The sequence below is a fragment of the Delphinapterus leucas genome, chromosome 6, assembly GCF_059928025.1.
Source record: "Delphinapterus leucas isolate spDelLeu-1000000601 "Yukka" chromosome 6, BTC_Dleu_Yukka2, whole genome shotgun sequence".
Lineage (NCBI taxonomy): Eukaryota > Metazoa > Chordata > Mammalia > Artiodactyla > Monodontidae > Delphinapterus > Delphinapterus leucas.
The window spans coordinates 116,022,447-116,043,279 of NC_143134.1; the positions used below are offsets into that span (position 1 = coordinate 116,022,447).

Consider the following 20,833-nt stretch of genomic DNA (forward strand, 5'->3'; position numbering starts at 1 on the left):
AGGAACCTCCATACTGTACCAATTTACATTCCCACCAACAGCGTACGAGGGTTCCCTTTGCTCCACATCCTCGCCAACATTTATTTCTTGATGTGACCCCTCTTTAGAGATGAGTTCACTGAGGTTCAGAGGAGGAAAGACCTGCCTGAGGTCACCCTGCAACGTCAAGTCCTTCCCTCCCCGCCCCTTCTGTTTGTAGGGACCACAGTCCTATCACCAGTGTCACCTGGTCCCTGTGGCTGCTCAGGGCTGCTCACCTCTGCCGCTTACACGGGACAGCCAGGGCCAGCCCAGCCCTCGCCCCCGCACCCAGCGCCAGTCTGGATCTGTGTCGGTCCTGGGTCGGCCTCCGGGACCGCTGGCAGGGTGGCTGAGGACGCAGTGCTGCAGTGGTAGTCTGCTGGCTGCCTCGGCCTCCCCACCATTTCCCCTTGGGAGGAGTAAAACCGTCCAGAAGCTTCTGCTTCCCCTCATTTCTAGAACGATCCCTAAAGCCCCTCAGCCCGTAGCTGTGCTCCTTGCTCTGCATGGCCCTCAGAAGTGCCTCCTTGGCACAGGCAGCTCACTTTGGGGGTCGGGAGGGCATTTGGAGCCCACGGCTGCGGCTGGGGTCTGCACCCTATTGGGTGGGCACCCAGCGGTCACCCTCGTGCTGGGATGGTTCCACGTCACCTTCCTGGCAGCGCCCCCCCCCCCCCCGGTGTCTCCGAGGCAACAACTTCAGGTAGTGGCTGAGTTCAACCAGGCAGCTCAACTTTGCGTTACGTAGGGAAGCCCGTTTTATGGCAATTCTACTGCTAAAAAGTTTTAAAATATTATTTTAAATGTTTAACAACCACTGACCTAATCTAAGCAACTCATTTCTAAGACCCATGGACCCACGTGGCTGCCCTTCGTGGTGTCCAGGCCAGTCCCACGGCCCCCTTCAGCCCCGCAGCCTCGGGCCTGGCCCTTACTGCCCGGCGGGCACTCCTCACCTGTGCCCCCTCTTCTTCCTGGCATGCCCTGCCCAACGTTTGGATGTTGAAATCCTGCCTGGCCTTCAAGGTGAACCACAGGTGTCCCCACCCCTTCTGTAAATTTCCGCCAGACTCGGAAGCTACCTTCTGTCATTTCCGTGAGCCGGGGTCAGGTAGGCAGTCTTGGGTCTCAGGCGGGAGGGTTGAGCTCAGGTTCGGGCCGGCAGCAGGGCGGGCTGGGCACAGGTATACTCCGCCAGCGCCCGCCCTGGCCAGGCTCACGGAGCCCCAGGTCCATCACGTGCGAGGAAGTGCCTGGGAGCTCAGTGCGGAGCACGCTTTGGGGTGTGGGGTGGCGCCCCTTCCCTGCGTCCCATGTCAGCCGGTGTTTGTCTTCAGGTCAGGAAGCAGTGAGCAGAGCAGCAAGTCCAGGGGTCCCCCAAGCCTGGTGGCTGCGGCTAGCCCAGGTCAGGTCTGGGATGGAGCCCCAGCTCTGTCCCTTCCCGTCCGTGGGACTCCTCCAGCAGCAGGAGCGTGGGGACCATCCGCCGGGGGGCAGCAGGGCGCACGCAGGGCAGCTGTGCGCGTCTGCTGCAGGCACCGCGGCTTTGGGCGCTGCTGGAGCCGAGAGCTCACCTTTCAGGGGGCGGGCAGGGCCCGGGAGGCACCAAGTGTCACCAACTAGACAGCCGCCTGCAGCACCAAAGGCGTCTCCCCCCGCCCGCCGTGCACGTGCACAGCTCAAGCCTGCGGTACGTGTGCACGGGCAGAGGGCCGCCCTTCCCATGCCCTCAGGGCCTGCGCCTGCCTGTCCGAGGCCATGGGGTGGGGGTGGGGGTGGGTCCTTCTCTGGTGTCCTCTAGCCCTGACTGTGCTGCTCTGCCCCCTCCCCCTGCAGTACGAGTACAGCTTCCGCACGGAGCAGAGCGCCGCCGCCCGGCTCCCGCCCAGCCCCACCCGGTGCCAGCAGATCCCCCAGTCCTGAGGGGCCGCCTGCGGGGAGAAGATGCATTGCCCAGACTACTGAGCGCCCCCCTCGCCCGGTCCCTCCCACCGCCCATCCACACTGCCCCGCTTGGCGCTTCTGGGAGACTCTGGGCAGCTGAGCTGTTACCTCCTCGGTCATCAGCTTGCCTGACGTGACACCCCGCTTCCCTGGGGATGCTGTTCATAATCTCGACTAATCTGTGTGTGCTGTAGTGACCAGTGGCTCCTACCATGTCTGTGTGATGACCAGTTGTCCTGCGAACAACCCTACCCACCGCGGGAGTCACCCCGAGGGCCCTGGACAGTTGTTCTGGCCGTCCAGTGACGCCACCGGCTCCCTGCTCTCCGGACTGTCACCACCACTAAGCCATTGCTTCCTCCCAGAAGACCCTGAGGGGCTGGCGGCTTCGCACAGGGCCCTCCAGGGCTGACGGATCGCCCCAGACCCACGGAACACATCGCTTATGCCAACGGCATCAAGTGTCCGAGGATTTCACAGGGACCCTAAGGAAACATGGGAGGAGGCTGCCAGTGGGTCCCCAAGTGGACAACCTCGGACTCACCCCTCAGTTCACACACTGGATGCCCTGAGGTCGGGGGACAGCCATCCCCCAGCCACCGGCCCAGAGAGGACTTGCCTTCCCGGCGAGACGGCCGTGTGGCCAGGTGCTTGCCTGGACGTGAGCTTTGCTGCCAGGACGCTGAGCTCACTCACCTCCCACCCTCACCCCACAAAGGGCTCATCTCTGCGGTGCCCACGTGCCAACGGCAGCGCCAACTGCCCGGCCCGGTGCTCTGACCGCGACCAGGACGTGGGTGAAGAGGCTCTGTGAGCCCGTGCCCAGGCACATGGACACGCGGTCACCCAGCTTCTCAGAGCCAGGCTGTGTCTTAGTGGCCTCTGCTAACAGGAACAGTTGTTTTGAAAAGTCCGTCTGACCCAGGTCACCAAACTGGGGCCAGAACTGACATCTCTGCCACGAGTGGCCAGTGGCCATGCTGGTGTTCCCCACAGTGCCGGCTGGGACTGGGTGCCAGTCCCATCGGTGCCATGGGAATGGGGCCGCTGTCCTCCCTGGAGGCTCGGTCCTCACCCTGTGGCTGCCTTGTCTGGCCATTGGAATTTGTCCTAACTCCCCAGAACTTGGTATCTCACATCTTGGGGGTCACCAGATGGTTGGCGCTTTGGACGTGAGGTTCGATGTGTGTCTGGTCGCTGGCATAGGGAGGCAGCCTAGGAGAACCACTGCCCAGCCAGGGACAGCCCCTCCTCCCTGCAGTTCCTAGGGTGGCACAGGGCTGGCTGGGGCGCAGCAGGAACTGGCCAGCAGTTAGGAGCCGCCGCCTCTGGCTGAGAAGTGAGGCCGGGGCAGAACATCCCTCACAGACCTGCGTCAGCCCCACCGTCCCCATCCCCCTCCACTCTTCCCCCACGGCTGCCCCTTGGTCTTCATTTCGATACCTCCTGATTTCTGGGCGTTAGAGATGTGCTCACCTCTCCCCACTGTCCCCGAGACCTGAGGACATCCCCAGTGGGGCTGGCCTTCCCGCGTGGCCAGGTGGCAGGAAAAGGCAGTTAGCTGGTGGAACCCGCCAGGGCCCGGGAGGCACGGGATGGAAAGTCCCCGTGAGGACCCTTTGGGATCGGTGCTTACCCAGGACAGAGCCGATGAACCGGTCTCAAATGTACCCACTGAAATGAGCGGGCTGTTTCTGGGGAATTGGGGGAGCCCCGTGGGGCCCGGAGAACCTGTGTCCGCTGCTGCCGTTTGGACGGGTGGGGCTGGTCCAAAACCGGCAGAGGGGTGACGTCTCCGCTCACCTCTGTCCGGCTGTGTTGGCTCTTGGGCTCTGTCCTTGCATCTCTCCTCACACCCCAGCTGTGGGATCATCTCCAAACAGGTAACACCCCACGGCCGTTCTCCCTTGACTGAGAACCAAGCACTTTGGCGGCTCCGATGGGCCCTAGGAGGTCCAGAGACAGCCCCGTGGGACCCCTTGTCAGGGAGCAAGAGAGCAGTGAGGGTGTGTCTGGGGAGAGGAGCCGCCAGCCCCCGCCAGCCCCCCGCCAGCCCCGGGCCACCCTGCAGTTCTGGGACAGGCAGGCAAGGCAGCGCTGCAGGGCCGCCGGGAAGAGGGCAAACCTCTGTGGACTCAGGCGAGCTGGAGAGGCCTCCACAACGTTCCAGACTTGGTCTGGGTCTAACAGCGACTGTGAACGTCGCCATGACGGCAGCTTAAGACAATGAAGCAGTGACAGTGTTAAGAAGTCGGCGTCCGTGGTGGATTTTAGGCTGCTCCAAACTCTGCACCTTTCCTTCTGAGGTGGGTGCCCACGTGCCCCGCCTGCCCCGTGTGGAAGTGGAGCTCGCTCACCTCGGGACCGAGCCACCTCTCTTTCTTTCTGGGACGGTGCTTTTCTTCACAAACCCTCTGTTCACGTGGGGAGGGAAGGCAGGGGTTCTCTCGGAGACGTGAAGGGCAGCAGCCTCCATCCTTCCCGGAAGGACTGACCAGAGCACAACATCCCCTGCTGCCTTCTCTTTCCCCCGAACGTTCCGAGTCTCTCTCCAAAGGCCTTGGAAACAGCACAGCGGTGATAAGGAGCAAGCAGTTGACTCCAAGTTCACTTTGCAAATTTATAACAAGGCTTTTTCCACCCAAGTCCGGGAACTGGTACCAGCCACAGCCTCCACTTGGAGGGATGAGCACCCTGGTGGCGGGGAGAAATAGCTGGTTAGGCCCCCGCCCTAGCTCCCCAGAGGGCCACCCTGCTGGGAGGCTCTGATGGCCACCACCTGCCCCCGTGTCCCTCAGAAGGCGGCGGGGGGCGAGGAGGACCAACACGTACAAAGCACCTACTCCTTGCCAGGCGCTAGGCTGGCACTTGAAGCACATTTTCTCCTGTCACCACCCCTCCCCCCCAAAAAAACAAATACTCCGAAGCGTATGCTGTTTGCTCCCGGTTCCAGATGAAGAAGCTGAGACATGTCCACAGGCACAAAGCTGGTGAGTGGCAGAGGCAGGATCTGGCCCCAGAGCCCCCAGTGCCAGCTGTCCCATCACGAGCACCTGCCTCCAGTCCAGTAATGGGTTCCCAGCTGTCACTGGCCCTGCTGGTGTGACAGTGTCTCGCCGAGCACGGGGCGAGAGCTGGGTGCAGTCCCGGGGCTGCGGGCTGCCCGTCACCGTTTACAGGGGTCCCGGCCCACAGCTCCCCTGAGAGCTGGCGCGCCCAAGGGTGAGGCACAGAGAGGCCTTGACGGCAGCCCCATGCCTGCTGGGCGCACGAAAGCCGAGCTCACCTCCCCAGGGCCTGGAGGGGCCGGGTGCCCACTCTCACCACGCCCCCGGAGTGGCCAGCTTTCTTCACCTGTTGCGACCGTGCTGGTGGGGCCTGTCACCACCAGGAGAGAGGCCTCAGGCAGGTGGCTATGTCACTAGCTTAGGAACAACGTCCTACCGCGTGTATTTATTTGAGGTGACTCCAGTACTTGGCAAAGGGGAGTTTCACTGTGTGATTGTCTTCTTAATATAATTTGTTAAATAAACGTTTGTTTTAACCTTTCCCCAGCTCGCTGCTGTCTCTGAGGCACCGAGATCGGCTTCCCTCGGGGGATGCCCTGGGCTCCAGCTCTCTCCAGCTCATCCCAGCTGCTGGCTGGGTTGGCCAGCACCCTGGCCTTCCAGCCTTCTAGAAAGAGCTGGTGGGTTTCTTTGCCCCCGTTTAGCTTAGATGACCTGGTGACAAGCCAGAAGGATCCAAGAGGAGCGAAGAAAGCCCTGCCATTCTCTGGCAACAGCCCTCTGGAATGCTTCTGGAGGGAGAAAACACCAGTTTCCATAAAAGCATGTGAAACGCGTGCATTTTAATGGGTCGCCAGCAAGGAACGCAAAGGGGCGCTTCTATCTCTGGCTCGCCCCGAGCCTTGTCTGTGCCAAGCCGGGGCCATCTGGCTGCTGGGAGTGGGGGGGCATGCAACCACGTCCAGCGCTGGTGGTTTTGTCCTGTCTCCACTGCTCACCTGCTGGCAATATGCCACCCCAAATGCCAGGGAGGGGCTGCCAGCCCTGGACGCACACAGGCTCCTTGTGAGCACACGACTGGTGAGGTTTCACCACCATAGCTCTTTACCTTCTTCATAAGTGGCTTTGCAGTTTGGGGCTGGACACCCTGTTCATGCCAGACTAAGGCGAGAATCGGGTGACGCTTAGCTCTCATCTCACTAGGACCATGAAAGTCCCCAAAAGGGTACTGGCACCTCCAGCCCAGGCCCCCACCTCTGGCATGCCTCAGGTCTTTTTCCCACAATGGGAGACGGAGAACAGCCCAGAGAGTTCCACGAGAAACCCACGAAGTACACTCAACATGGAGTTTGAAGAGTCCCTCCTAGTGCCGGGTCACCAAGGAAGTACACGTAGTAGCCTTTGACATCCAAGACACAGAATCTGCACTGCTCGGGGGGTCGCCGGGGGGGAAGCACCTCACACATGGGCCTTTGGGCAGCAAGAAATTGAAGTCCACACTCTACAGCCTGGGCCAGGGTGGGCTTAGTGGCCAGACCCAAAGGATACTCAGACCACAAAGCAGGACACAGCCTAACCTCAAAGGGGCCAGAGCAGGCAACACCTGTTTCTCCTCTGTCTCACCCACACTGCCTCATCTGTCTCTGTCTGGGCGTCTTCTTGCTTCTCGTTCTCTCACACCCTGGCCCTCCCTCTTCCATGCTCTGTGCACCAGCATATGTGGCACATACATGCTCACATGGCCACCCAAGTTCGCACATTCTCAGTTCACAAGACCCAGAGGCAAGAGTCCCAGGACAGACTCTGATTGGCTGGGTCAGGTGACCCCCCCCCCTTCTGCCCCTAGCAGCTCTGGCCCTGGTGGGAGGGGGAGTGTGTGATCACAAGGCATCTGGAGCAGGTGTAGGTTTAGACCCTCTAGAGGCATCTGCTACCCAGCGGGGCGAGGCTGTAGGCAGAGGGGTGGGACACCTCCCTGGAGAGATGGAGGAGCCCTCCACCACTCTGTGACGAGGGGGGAGGACGGTGAGGTGGGTCGAGCACCATTCATCCATCCACACATCCACCCAACCGTCCAAGCCGTGTTGTATGAGCACCTTCCACATTCAGGCCCCGAGCCGGGCACTGGGGACTCAGCAATGACTGACACCACTGACGTCCCTGTCCTCGTGAAGCCGATGGTCTAGCCCATCCCACTCCACCCCCCCCCACACACACCCCAGCCATGTCTCTCCTACTCCCCCTACTTCTGCCTGCTATTTCCCACCATAACTGGCTCATCCCTAAAACTCTAGAGGCTCCCTGAGCCCCACCCTCACCTTTCTCCCCCTCTGCATCCTCCTGGCAGCTGGGAGCAGCTGTGTCTTTAACTACCCTTAGCTCTATCGCGGTCAGTCTCCTTGAGGTCCAGCCACATAGTCCCAGCAGCCACCTGGAGGTCTCCACTTGGATGTTTCGCCTTGACCTCAGCACATCCCAAGCTGAATGTACCATCTTCCCCCAGGCCCCACATTGTTCCCCTTCTCTTAACTTCCCCGTCCCTGGAGCAGCTCCACCATCTCTCACGAGAGTCACCCCCACCCCCACCTGGAGCCGTCTATGATCACCCTGTTTCCAGCTGGACAGTTCTCTCATCTAAACTTGCTTTCAAACTCAGCCACTATTTTTTTTGCTACTCCTTTTTAAGTTCTGGCCTCGACACTGTTCCCTGGATGACAGCATCAACCCCTTAACCACTCCCCTGCTGCCCGTGTCCTCCCCTCTCATCCGTCTTCCTCATGACCAGGCTCCAATAGGACTGCTCCACTGACAGTACTTCACCCCTCACCCTAAGAATGAAATCTGAGCCCCCCAGGTTTCCGTCCACCACTGTCCTAGGTCTGACCCCCACCTCCCATCCCAGCCTCACCTGCCACTAATCTCGCTGCTGAATTATTAGTGCTTCCTCAAACCCTAAGCTCTGCTTCCTTGCGTTTACATATGCTATTCCCTCTGCCTAGAATACTTTTCCCTCATTTTTTTCTGCCTGGTAAACTCCTGTTCATCCTTCAAGACTTGCTCATGTATCTTCTCTGGGATGTCCTTCTTGACCCCTTCAAGCCACTGTACACCTTGCATTTTAAAGCCATTGATCCATTGGTGGTATTGGAGCCATTTGATCCTCTCATTATGTTATCTGCTCCTGGAAGAAGGGGTATATGTCTCATTTATTACACAGTCCTCCCCAGCCACACATATACTCAAACTGAGCACCCAGTACAAGCCTAGAGAAATAGCAGGCATTAGCAAACGCTCTTTGAATGAGTTTCTTGAAGTGGGTGGGCTGGACTCAATTGCTGAGGAGCCTAAGAAGAATGGGCCCCAGTGGCAATTGCTGTGAGGCTTGGGACCACCCCAGGGATCATGATGACAAGCACTGGGCCTCCATGGACAAGTCTACGCTGGCTTCAAAGACACCAGAGACGAGAGTGAGAGCTGGGCCCTTATCTGGCTCCTTTTTGAAGCCGTGGTGCCCAACACAATCCATGATGGCGGTGGGGTGGGGGCAGGAAGGTGGACTGCCACGGGCTGCTGGTTCTCTCCCTTGAGCCCAACTCAGGGAGATGCCGGAGAAAGAGACAGGAAGATTGGTAGACCACAGGACCCAACACTAAAGCTAGAAGGGGCTCGGTGAACAGCAACAGGCCAGAGGGAAAGACAGCCAATGCTACAGATGAGAGATTGCGTGGGGGAGCGGCTTTCTGGCTTTGCTCATTCATCTGCCCCTCCCCCCACACACACACACACATTGCTCTGCATGGGTCATTTTCATCCTTTCACCATCCCTTCACCATTTTCATCCTTTCACCACCAAAACAACAGCTGGGCTGGACCCCTCCCTTCTCCCCACATCTTGGGCCAAGTAAGTGCAGCCAAAGACACAGGTCTCAGGAAAGGTGGTTCTGCGGCAGAGGTCTTGGACACTTTCCTGAAGGTCTGAATTTCCTGATTGGGGAGGACACACGGGCAGAAGTTGGCACAGATTGGAACATCCAAGGTGCATCAATTCCTCTATAACCCTCCTTGTCCTTCTCTGGAGGGAGCACAAGGGTTTGCAACATTGACTGCACGTTAGAATCACCTGGAGAGTTTTTAAAACTTCCTGTGCCCAGATCACAGAAAGCAGAATCTCTGGAGGAGGGACCCAGGAGCCAGTTGTTTGTCAAGCTCCCCAGTGATGTTAGTGTGCAGTTGAGGTTAAGAACCAGCTTCCTTGCCACTCTGCTCAGCTCCATTTCCAGCCAATGGAGCTGAGAGGTCTAGGGAACAGTGAGTTCACACGGCAAAAACAGACACCAGAAGAGCTGGTCCACCAAAAGGAAGACAAGAATCTAACCCACCAATACCAGAAGCAGCACTAATAGACCAGACAGAACATGAGTTTAATATAAACAAAAAGTAGCCCTTAAGAGATATGGGAGGACACTGAGGCAGGAGCAAGTTTCAAGTAAGAGCCTAAAAGTTCTGAAATACTGACCAAAGAGGAAAAGAAACAGATAAATCAGCAACTGCACTTGAAGATCTTAATACAGAAACTGTAGCCAAATTGATAAAATATGAGAAAATATACAAGGCCAGCATTACCCTGATACCAAAACCAGACAAAGACACCACAAGAAAACAAAATTACAGCCAAAAGCCTGATGAACATAGATGCAAACATACTCAACAAAATATTAGCAAACCAAATTCAACAATACTTTAAATGGATCATACCCCATGATCGAGTGGGATTTATTCCAGGGAAACAAGAATGGTTCAACATTCACAAATCAGTCAATGTGATACACCACATTAACAACATGGATAAAAAAATCTTATGATCATCTCAATACATACAGAAAAGGTATTTGACAAAATTCACCATCCATTTATGATTTTTTAAAAATCGCAGCAAAGGGGTTTAGAGGGGATATTCCTCAACATAATAAAGACTACATATGACAAACCCACAGCTAACATCATATACTCAACAATGAAAAGCTGAAAGCTGTTCCTCTCAAATCAGGAACAAAACAAGGATGCCCACTCTCACCACTTTTATTCAACATAGTATTAGAAGTCCTAGCCAGAGCAATTAGGCAAGAATTTAAAAAGGCATCCAAAATTGGAAAGGAAGAAGGAAAACTGTCACTATTTTCAGATGACATGATATTATATAGAGAAAACCCTAAAAACTCCACCAAAAACTGTTAGAACTAATAAATGAATGTATTAAAGTTGTAGTATACAAAAATCAATATACAAAAATCAGTTACATTTCAATACACTAGTAATGAACTATCAAAAAGGGAAATTAAGGGCTTCCCTGGTGGCACAGTGGTTGAGAGTCCGCCTGCCGTTGCAGGGGACGCGGGTTCATGCCCCGGTCCAGGAGGATCCCACATGCCGCGGAGCAGCTGGGCCCGTGAGCCATGGCTGCTGAGCCTGCGCGTCCGGAGCCTGTGCTCCGCGACAGGAGAGGCCACAACAGTGATAGGCCCACGTACCGCAAAAAAAAAAAAAAAAAGGGAAATTAAGAAAACAATACAGTTTATAATTGCATCAAAGAGAATAAAATACCTAGCAATAAATTTTAACCAAGGAGGTGAAAGGACTGTATATTGAAAACTATAAGATACTGATGAAAGAAATCAAAGAAGACACAGATAAATGGAAAGATATCCCATGCTCATGGATTGGAAGAATTAATATTGTTAAAATGCTCATACTATCCAAAGCAATCTAAGCATTCAGTGCAACCCCTATCAAAATTCCAAGGTCATTTTCACAGAAAGAGAACAAACCTAAAATTTGTGTGGAACCACAAAAAAAAAAAAAATAGCCAAAGCAATCTTGAGAAAAAAGAACAAAACTGGAGGCATCATGCTCCCTGGTGTCAAACTTAATTACAAAGATTTAGTATCCAAAACAGTATGATACTGGCATAAAAACAGACACATAGATCAATGGAACAAAATAGAGAGCCCAGAAATAAACCCACACATATATGGTTGATTAATTTGCGACAAAAGAGCCAAGAATTTATAATGGGTAAAGGACAGTCTCTTCCATAAATGGTGTTGGGAAAGCTGGACAGCCACTAGCAAAAGAATGAAACTAGACCACTATCTTACACCATACACAAAAATAAAATGCATTAAAGGCTTAAATGTAAGACCTTAAACCATAAGACTGCTAGAAGAAAACATAAGCCGTAAGCTCCTTGACATAGGACTTGGTGCTGATTTTTTGGATTTGAGATCAAAAGAAAGGTAGCAAAACCAAAAATAAGTGTGACTACATAAAACAAAAAAGCTTCTGCACAGCAAAGGAAACCATCAACAAAATGAAAGGCAACATACTGAATAGGAGAAAATATTTACAATATGTCTGACAAGGGATTAATATCCAAAATATATAAAGAACTCATACAACTCATTAGCAGAAAACCAAACTATCCAATTAAAAAATAGAAGATCTGAACAGACATTTTTCCAAAGAAGGTATACAGATGGCCAACAGGTACATGAAAAGATATCCAACATCACTAATCATCAGGGAAATGCAGATCAAAACCACAGTGAGATATCACCTCACACTTGTTAGGATGGCTGTTATCAAAAAGACAGAAATAACAAGTTAAGTGTTGGCAAGGATGTGGAGAAAAGTAAGCCCTTGCGCCCTTTGGTACAAATGTCACTTGGTGAAGCCACTATGGAAAACAACATGGAGGTTCCTCAAAACATTGAAAATAGAACTACCATATGAGCTAGCAATTCCACTTCTGGGTATTACCTGAAGAAAACAAAAGCATTAATTCAAAAAGATCTATGCACCCCTATGTTCATTGCAGCATTATTTACAATAGCCAAGATATGGAAACAACGTAAGTGTGCATCAGTGGATGAATGGATAAAGAAAATGTGGTGTATTTATACAATGGAATACTACTTAGCCATAAAAAAAGAATGAAATCTTGCTGTTTGCAACAACATGGATGGACCTTGAGGGCAATGTGCTAAATGAAATAAGTCAGACAAAGAAAAACAAATACCGTATGATCCCACTTACATGAGGAATCTAAAACATAACAATAAGGACCTGAATCAAGATGACGAAGTGGAGGACCCAGAACTCACTTCCTCCCACATACACATCAAAAATACATCTACAGGACCTAGAGTCTGTCATACAGAGTCAAGTAAGTCAGAAAGAGAAAAACAAATACCATATGCTAACATATATATATGGAATCTAAAAAAACAAAACGGTTCTGATGAACCTAGGGGCAGGACAGGAATAAAGATACAGACGTAGAGAATGGACTTGAGGACATGGGGAGGGGGAAGGGTAAGCTGGGACGAAGTGAGAGAGTGGCATGGACATATGTACACTACCAAATGTAAAACAGATAGCTAGTGGGAAGCAGCTATGTGGCACAGGGAGATCAGCTCGGTGCTTTGTGACCACCTAGAGGGGTAGGATAAGGAGGGTGGGAGGGAGACGCAAGAGGGAGGGAATATGGGGATATACGTAGGCATATAGCTGATTCACTTTGTTATACAGCAGAAACGAACACAACACTGTAAAGCAGTTATACTCCAATAAAGATGTTAAAAAAAAATCCATCTACATGTGGAAGAATTCTTACTGAAAACTAACTGGAGACCAGCAGAAAGGCTCCCGTACTAACAAAGCTGTAAGATACAAGCAGAATCAGGTAGGAGGGGAAAAGAAGCAATAAGGTCAGGACGTGTGTCCCCAGGAAGGGACTCAGAGGAAAAGGGAGATTAGATGGGTGGAGACCCTCCCTGGGGGTGAGCCACATATTGGGCATTCCAGCCCTGGGGTCCAATAAAGGGAAGATGAGCCCCTTGGCTGGTTGGAGGGCCAGTGGGACTAACAGGAGAGCTGTGGGAAGCCTGGACTCTGCTCATGAGGAGTGCACAAATGCTCGCTTGCCCCCAAAGCAGGGCAGAAAGGGCAGATGGAAACAGCCATCTGGCTGGATTGTTTCCCACTACCACCCCAGTGTGCACCCGCGCCTGAGCCAAGCAAACGCTCCAGCACCCTTTGCCTCACGTTGCAGCTCCACACTGGGGCAAGGGCTGCCACAACCAAGGAAAAAAGCTCGGGCCATGAGACGAGGTGTCAGCTCGAATGCTAAGTGATGACTTAGTGGGGAGGGAGCAGCCATTACTGACGATTGCACAGGGAGGCCATCAGAGGCACTCCAGATCTCTGACGGCAGCCAGACCACCACACGCCCTGCCCTGACCCTCACCAAATGCCCACACTGACCCCTCTTACTCCAGCACTGCTCCCCTCTGGGACTGAGCGTGCTGGGCCTGGGAGGGGGAAGAACACGCACTTAAAGGGAACTGAGCCAGGTCAGAGCCAACCCTCAGGGCTTCTGCTCCAGCAACTTGGGACCTGACCCCACCCCCAACAGGGTGGTGACATCCACTGAGTAGAGGGAAAGCTCCACCTCACACCTGGCTCCAGCCCTAGCCCCTCTTTCTCCAGCCCCAGCTCCTACCAAGGAGATAGCTGCCAGAACACCCTGAGGAAAGATGTGACTTACGTTCGTGTCAAATCCAGCTCTCCCACCAAAGCCACTGGGCACATGCAGACGGTATAGGGAAACTACCACATAAGGACACCCCTTCAAGACCACCATAAGTAACTGTTTGACCTAATTCCATAGAGACAGAGAAAGATAGGCAAATGAAAAGACAGAGGAATTTGTTTCAATTGAAAGAGCAAGAGAAAGCCCCTGGAAAAACAACAAATGAAACAGAAATAAACAATTTACTAGATAAAGAATTCAAAGCAGTAGAATAAGATTGCTAACTGAATTAGGGAAAAGAATAGATGAACACAGTGAGAAGTTTAACAAGGAACTAGAAAATATAAAAAGGAACCAGTCAGAACTGAAGAATACAATAACTGAAATGAAAAACACTCTGGAAGGAATGAACAGCAGACTAGGTGATACAGAAGAAAGCATAAGTGATCTAGAAAATAGAATAATGGAAATTACCCAATCAGACAGCAAAAAGAAAAACAAATTTAAAAAATGTTTAAAACTGTTTAAAAAACAGTTTAAGGAATCCTTGGAACCAACATTCACATTATAGGGCTCCCACAAGGAGAAGAGAGAAAAGCGGGGGCGAGAGTCAAAAATATATTTAATGAAATTATGGCTGAAAACTTCCCAAGCCTGAAGAAGGAAACAGATATCCAGGTACAGGTAGCACATATGGTCCCAAACAAGATGAACCCAAACAGACCCACACCAAGGCATAATTAAAATAACAGAAGATAAAGAGAGGATTCTAAAGGCAGCAAGAGAAAAACAAAGAGTCCGTTACAAGGGAACCTCCATAAAGCTACTCTGCAGAAACTTTGCAGGCCAGAAGGGAATGGCATGATATATTTAAACTGCTGAAAGGGCAAAACCTGCAACCTAGGATACTCTACCAAGCAAGATTATCACTTAGAATTGAAGGAGAGGTAAAGAACTTCTCAGATAAACAAAAACTAAGAGTTCATCAATACTAAACTGACCCAAAAAGAAATGCTAAAAGGACTTTTCTAAGGGAAGAAGAAAAGGCTATAACAAGAAGTATCTATAGAAAAGGAAAAATCCCATTAATAAAAGCAAACATAAAGGCTGAAGATCAACCACTTAAATAAGCTAGTATGAAGATTAAAAGACAAAACTGTAAAAATCAACTATAACTAAAATAATCAGTAAAGGGATAAACATGAAGATGTAAAATATGACAGCAAAAATGCAAAGTGAGGGGGAAGGGAGTAAAAAATGTAGGTCTTTTAGAATGTGTTTGCACTTAAAGGACTACCTAGTTAAAGCAAATAGATATCTAAATTAGGATATTGGGATTAACACATATGCACTACTATATATAAAATAGATAACGAGGGCTTCCCTGGTGGTGCAGTGGTTGAGAATCTGCCTGCCAATGCAGGGGACACGGGTTCGAGCCCCGGTCTGGGAAGATCCCACATACCGCGGAGCAACTAAGCCCGCGCACCACAGCTACTGAGCCTGCGCGTCTGGAGCCTGTGCTCCGCAACAAGAGAGGGCCGTGACAGTGAGAGGCCCGCGCACCGCGATGAAGAGTGGCCCCCGCTCGCCGCAACTAGAGAAAGCCCTCGCACAGAAACGAAGACCCAACACAGCCAAAAATAAATAAATTCATTAAAATATATATATATATCTTTTTTTTAAAAAATAGATAACTAACAAGGACCTACTGTATAGCACAGGGAACTCTATTCAATATTTTGTAATGAACTATATGGGAAAAGAATCTTGAAAAGAATGGAGATATATATATATATATATATATATATATATCTGATTTAATTTTCTGTACACCTGAAACTAACACATTGTAAATCAACTATACTCCAATAAAAATAAAAAATAAAACAGATATAGTTTTAGGTCAACATGTATGAACCCCATGGTAACCAAAAATCAAAAACATATACTAAATACACAAAAACAAGAGACAACTTAACACAAGCATACCACTAAAGAAAATCATTAAACTACATGGGAAGAAATAAGAAGAAGAGAACAGGGAAGACCTACAAAAACAACCAGAAAACAAGTAATAAAATGTAAGTAAGTACACACCTAAAAATAATTACTTTAAATGTCAGTGGACTAAATGCTCCAATCAAAAGACATAGGGTGGCTGATTGAATAGAAAAAAGCAAGACCCATCTATATGCTGCTTACAAGAGACTCACCTTAGAGCTAAAGACACACAGAGACTGAGAGTGCGGGCGTGGTAAAAGATATTTCATGCAAGCAGAAACAACAAGAAAGCTGGGGTACAAATACTCATACCAGAAAAAATAAAGTCCAAATCAAAAGACAAAGAAAGGCATTATATAATGATAAAAGGATCAATACAAGAGGATAGCATACTTGTTAACATATATGCATCCAATACAGGAGCACATAAATATATAAAGCAAATATTAATAGACATAAAGGGAGAAAACTACAATGTAATAATAGCAGGTGCTTTAACACCCTACTTGCATCAATGGACAGATCATCCCAACAGAAAATCAATAAGGCAACAGTGGTCTTAAATGACACATAGACCAGTTGGATTTAATAGATCTCTACAGGACATTCCACCCCAAAACAGCAGCATACACATTCTTTTCAAATGCACATGGAACATTCTCCAAGATAAATCCCATGCAAGGCCACAAAACAAGTCTCAACAAATTTGAAGACAGAAATTATATCAAGCATTTTTTTCTGACCACAATGACATAAAACTTGAAATCAATTACAGGAAGAAAAATGGGAAAAGCACAAACATGTGGAGACTAAACAACATGCTATTAAAAAAAACAATGGGTCAATGAAGAAATCAAAGAAAAACTCAAAAAATACCTCAAGACAAATGAAAATGGAAACACAACTTTCCAAAATCTATGGGATGCAACAAAAGCAGTTCTAAGAGGGAAGTTTATAGTCATACAGGCCTAACTCAAGAAATAGGAAAGATCTCAAATAAACAATCTAATCTTCCATCTAAAGGAATTAGGAAAAGAACAAACAAAGCCCAAAGTCAGCAGAAGGAAGGAAATTATAAAGATGAGAGAGAAAATAAATAATAGAGACCCAAAAAAGACAGAAGGAAAAGATCAATGAAACCAAGAGCTAGTTCTTTGAAAAGATAAACAAAATTGATAAACCTTTAGCCAGGTTCATCAAGAAGGAAAGAGAGAGGACCCAAATAAACAAAATAAGAAGTGAAAGAGGAGAAATAACAACAAATACCACAGAGATACAAAATATAATGAGAATACTATGAAAATTATATGTCAACAAATTGGACAACCTAGAAGAAATGGACAAATTTCTAGGAAGACACAACTTTCCAAGACTGTATCAGGAAGAAATAAACAATCTGAACAGTCCAGTCACTAGTAGTGAAACTGAATTTGTAAAAAAACAAACAGATAAAACTCCCAGCAGGGCTTCCTTGGTGGCACAGTGGTTAAGAATTCACCTGCCAACGCAGGGGACATGGGTTCGATCACTGGTCCAGGAAGATCCCGAATGCCACAGAGTAACTAAGCCTGTGCACCACAACTACTGAGCCTGTGCTCTAGAGACCGTGAGCCCCAACTACTGAAGCCCGTGTGCCACAACTACTGAAGCCTGCATGCCTAGAGCCTGTGCTCTGCAACAAGAGAAGCCACCGCAATGAGAAGCCCACGCATCACAACAAAGAGTAGCCCCCTGCTCTCAGCAACTAGAGAAAACCCATGTGCAGGCAAAAAAATTAAATTAAATTAAATGAATAAATAAATAAATTTAAAAACAAAAAACTCCCAGCAAACAAAAGTCCAAGACCAGATGGCTTCTCAGGGGAATTCTACCAAACGCATAATGAAAAGCTAATACCTATCCTTCTCAAACTCTTCCCAAAAATTGAAGAGGATGGAACACTCCCAAATTCATTCTATAAGGCCACCATTACCCTGATACCAAAGACAGACAAAGACACTACCAAAAAAAAAATTTACAGGCCAATATCTCTGATGAATATAGATGCAAAAATCCTCAAAAAAATAGCAAATTTAATTCAACAATATATAAACCATACACCATGATCAAGTGGGGTTTATTCAAGGGATGCAAGGATGGTTTGATATTTGCAAATCAATGTGGTACACCATATTAACAAAAGGAATGATAAAAATCACATGATCCTCAATAGATGCAGAGAAAACATTTGACAAAATTCAATATCCATTCATGATAAAACTCTCATCAAAGTCGGTATAGAGGGAACATATCTCAACATAATAAAGGTCATTTATGACAAACCCACATGTAACATCATACTCAACAATGAAAATCTAAAATCAGGAACAAGAAAAGTATGCCCACTCTTGCCACTTCTATTTAACATAGAATTGGAAATCCTACCACAGCAATCAGACAAGAAAAAGAAATAAAAGGCATCCAAATTGAAAAGGAAGAAGTAAAAATGTCACTATTTACAGATGACATGATACTATATATAGAAAACCCTAAAGTTTCCACCAAAAAAAAAAAACTATTAGAATAAATGAATTCAGTAAAGTTGCAGGATAAAAAACACAGAAATCTGTTGCTTTTCTATACACTATTAATGAACTATCAGAAAGAGAAATTAAAGAAACAATCTCATTTACAATCATATCAAAAAGAATAAAATACCTAGGAATAAACTTAACCAAGTAGGTGAAAGACCTATACTCTGAAAACTAAAATATTGATGAAGGAATTTGAAAATAATGCAAAGAAATGGAAAGATATCCCATGTTCTTGGATTGGAAGAGTTAATATGGTTAAAATGCCCATACTACCCAAAGCAATCTATAAATTTAATGCAATCTCTATCAAAACGCCCATGGCATTTTTCACAGAACTAGAAAAAATAATCCTAAAATTCATATGGAACCACAAAAGACCTCAAATTGCCAAGGCAATCTTGAGAAAAAAGAACATAACTAGAGGTATCACACTCCCTGACTTTAGACTATACTAAAAATTTATAGTAATCAAAACAGCATGGTACTGGCACAAAAACAGACACATAGATCCATGGAACAGAATAGAGAGCCCAGAAATAAACCCACACACTTACAGTCAATTAATCTACAACAAAGGAGACAAGAATATGCAATGAAAAAAAGACAGTCTCTTCAATAAGTGGTGCTGAGAAAACTGGGCAGCTACATGTAAAAAGAATGAAATTAGAATATTTCCTCATACCATATACATAACTAAACTCAAAAAAGACCTAAATGTAAGCCCTGAAACCATTAAACTCCTAGAGAAGAACATAGGCAGAACACTCTTTGACATAAATCATAGCAATATTTTTTTGGATCTGTCTCTTAAGGCAAAAAGAAAAGAAAAAATAAACAGATGGGACATAATTAAACTTAAAAGCTTTTGCACAGCCAAGAAAACCATCAACAACATGAAAAGGCAACCTACAGAACAGGAGAAAATATTTGCAAATGATATGACTGATAAAGGATTAATATCCAACATATATGAACAGCTCATACAACTTAATATCAAAAAAAAAACAACCCAATCAAAACATGGGCAGAAGACCTGAAAAGACATTTTTTCCAAAGAAGACATACATGTGGCCGACAGACACATGAAAAGGTGCTCATCATCACTGATCATCAGAGGAATGCAAATCAAAACCACAATAAGATGTCACCTCACACCTGTCAGAATGACTGTCATCAAAAAGTCTACAAATAACAAATGTCAGCAAGGATGTGGAGAAATCCCATTGTTGGTGGGATTGCAAATTGGTGCAGCCACTATGGAAAACAGTATGAAGTTTCCTCAGAAAACTAAAAATGGAACTACCATATGATCCAGCTATTCCACTGCTGGGTATATATCTGAAGAAAATGAAAAAAATAATTCAAAAAGATACTTGCATCCCAATGTTCATAGCAGCATTATTTACAAGCCAAGATATGGAAGCAACCTAAGTGCCCATCAACAGATGGATGAAGAAGATGTGTGTGTGTGTGTGTGTGTGTGTGTGTGTGTGTATATATACATATATGTGTGTGTATACGTACATATATATGTGTATATATACACATATATAATGGAATATTACTTGGCCATAAAAAATAATGAAATTCTGCCATTTGCTACAATGTGGATGGACCTAAAGAGTATCATGCTTAGTGAAATAAGTCAGACCAGAAAGACAAATACTCTGTTATCACTTATATGTGGAATCTAAAAAATAAAGCAAAGAAATGTATATAACAGAAACAGACTCACAGATATAGAGAACAAACCAGTGATTCCCCATGGGGAGAAGGAAGTGGGGAGGGGCGAGATAGGGTTATAGGATTAAGAGACACAAACTACTTTATAAAATAAGCAACAGGGATATATAGTACAGGGAAATACAGCCATGATTTTGTAATAATTTTAAATTCAGTAAAATCTATAAACACATTGAATCACTATGTCATACACCTAAAAATAATATAATATTGTAAATCAACTATACCTCCATTTTTTAAAAAAAAGATAGAAAGGGCAGCCGTTATCACCATCATTTTACAGATGAAGAAACCGAATCCTCAACAGGTTAAATGATTGCCTAAGGACATAAGCTGATAAATGGTGGATTTAAAATGGGGACACAAAGCTAACTTTTCAGATACGATTTCTGATTCGTAAGCACTTTGCAATGTATTATTTATAAATTAAAAAACACCACCACCACCACAAACCTAGCTCATAGTATAGAGGACAGACGGGTAGTTGCCAGAGGTGGGGGTGGGCAAAACAGGTGAAGGGGGTCAAAAGATACAAACTTCCAGTTATCAAGTCGTGGGGATGTCATGTACAACATGGTGACTACAGTTATTAATACTGTATTGCATATCTGAAAGTTGCTGAGAGTAGATCGTAAAAGTTCTCATTATGAGAAAAAAAAATTTAACTCTGTATGATGACTGATGTTAACTAGACTTGTAGTCATTTTGCAGTATATACAAATATTGAATTGTTATATTGTATACCTGAAACTAATATGTTATATGTCAATTACCTCGATGAAAAAATTTTAAATATTTAGTTATTAATAGAGTCCAATTATCAATCTTTTCCTTTCTGCTCCTTGTTTAAGAATCTTTGCCCATCCTCTCAAACCCTTTAAAAATGGCTTTCATATCCCACCAGTACCGTCCCTTGGAGAGGAGCCCTGGAAGATGGGAGAGAAAGGGTT

At 47.4% G+C, this 20,833-nt stretch overlaps 1 protein-coding gene across 1 annotated transcript in view; it reads left to right on the top strand.

Moving 5' to 3' along the window:
* MVB12B (multivesicular body subunit 12B) overlaps positions 1-5,514 on the top strand; it is a 183,582-nt gene extending 178,068 nt beyond the window's left edge. The window contains exon 10 of the mRNA XM_022578726.2: positions 1,858-5,514. Coding sequence (XP_022434434.1) covers positions 1,858-1,944 — 87 coding nt within the window. The 3' untranslated portion in view covers positions 1,945-5,514. The remainder of the gene's footprint in view (positions 1-1,857) is intronic.
* Positions 5,515-20,833: the final 15,319 nt, after the last annotated feature.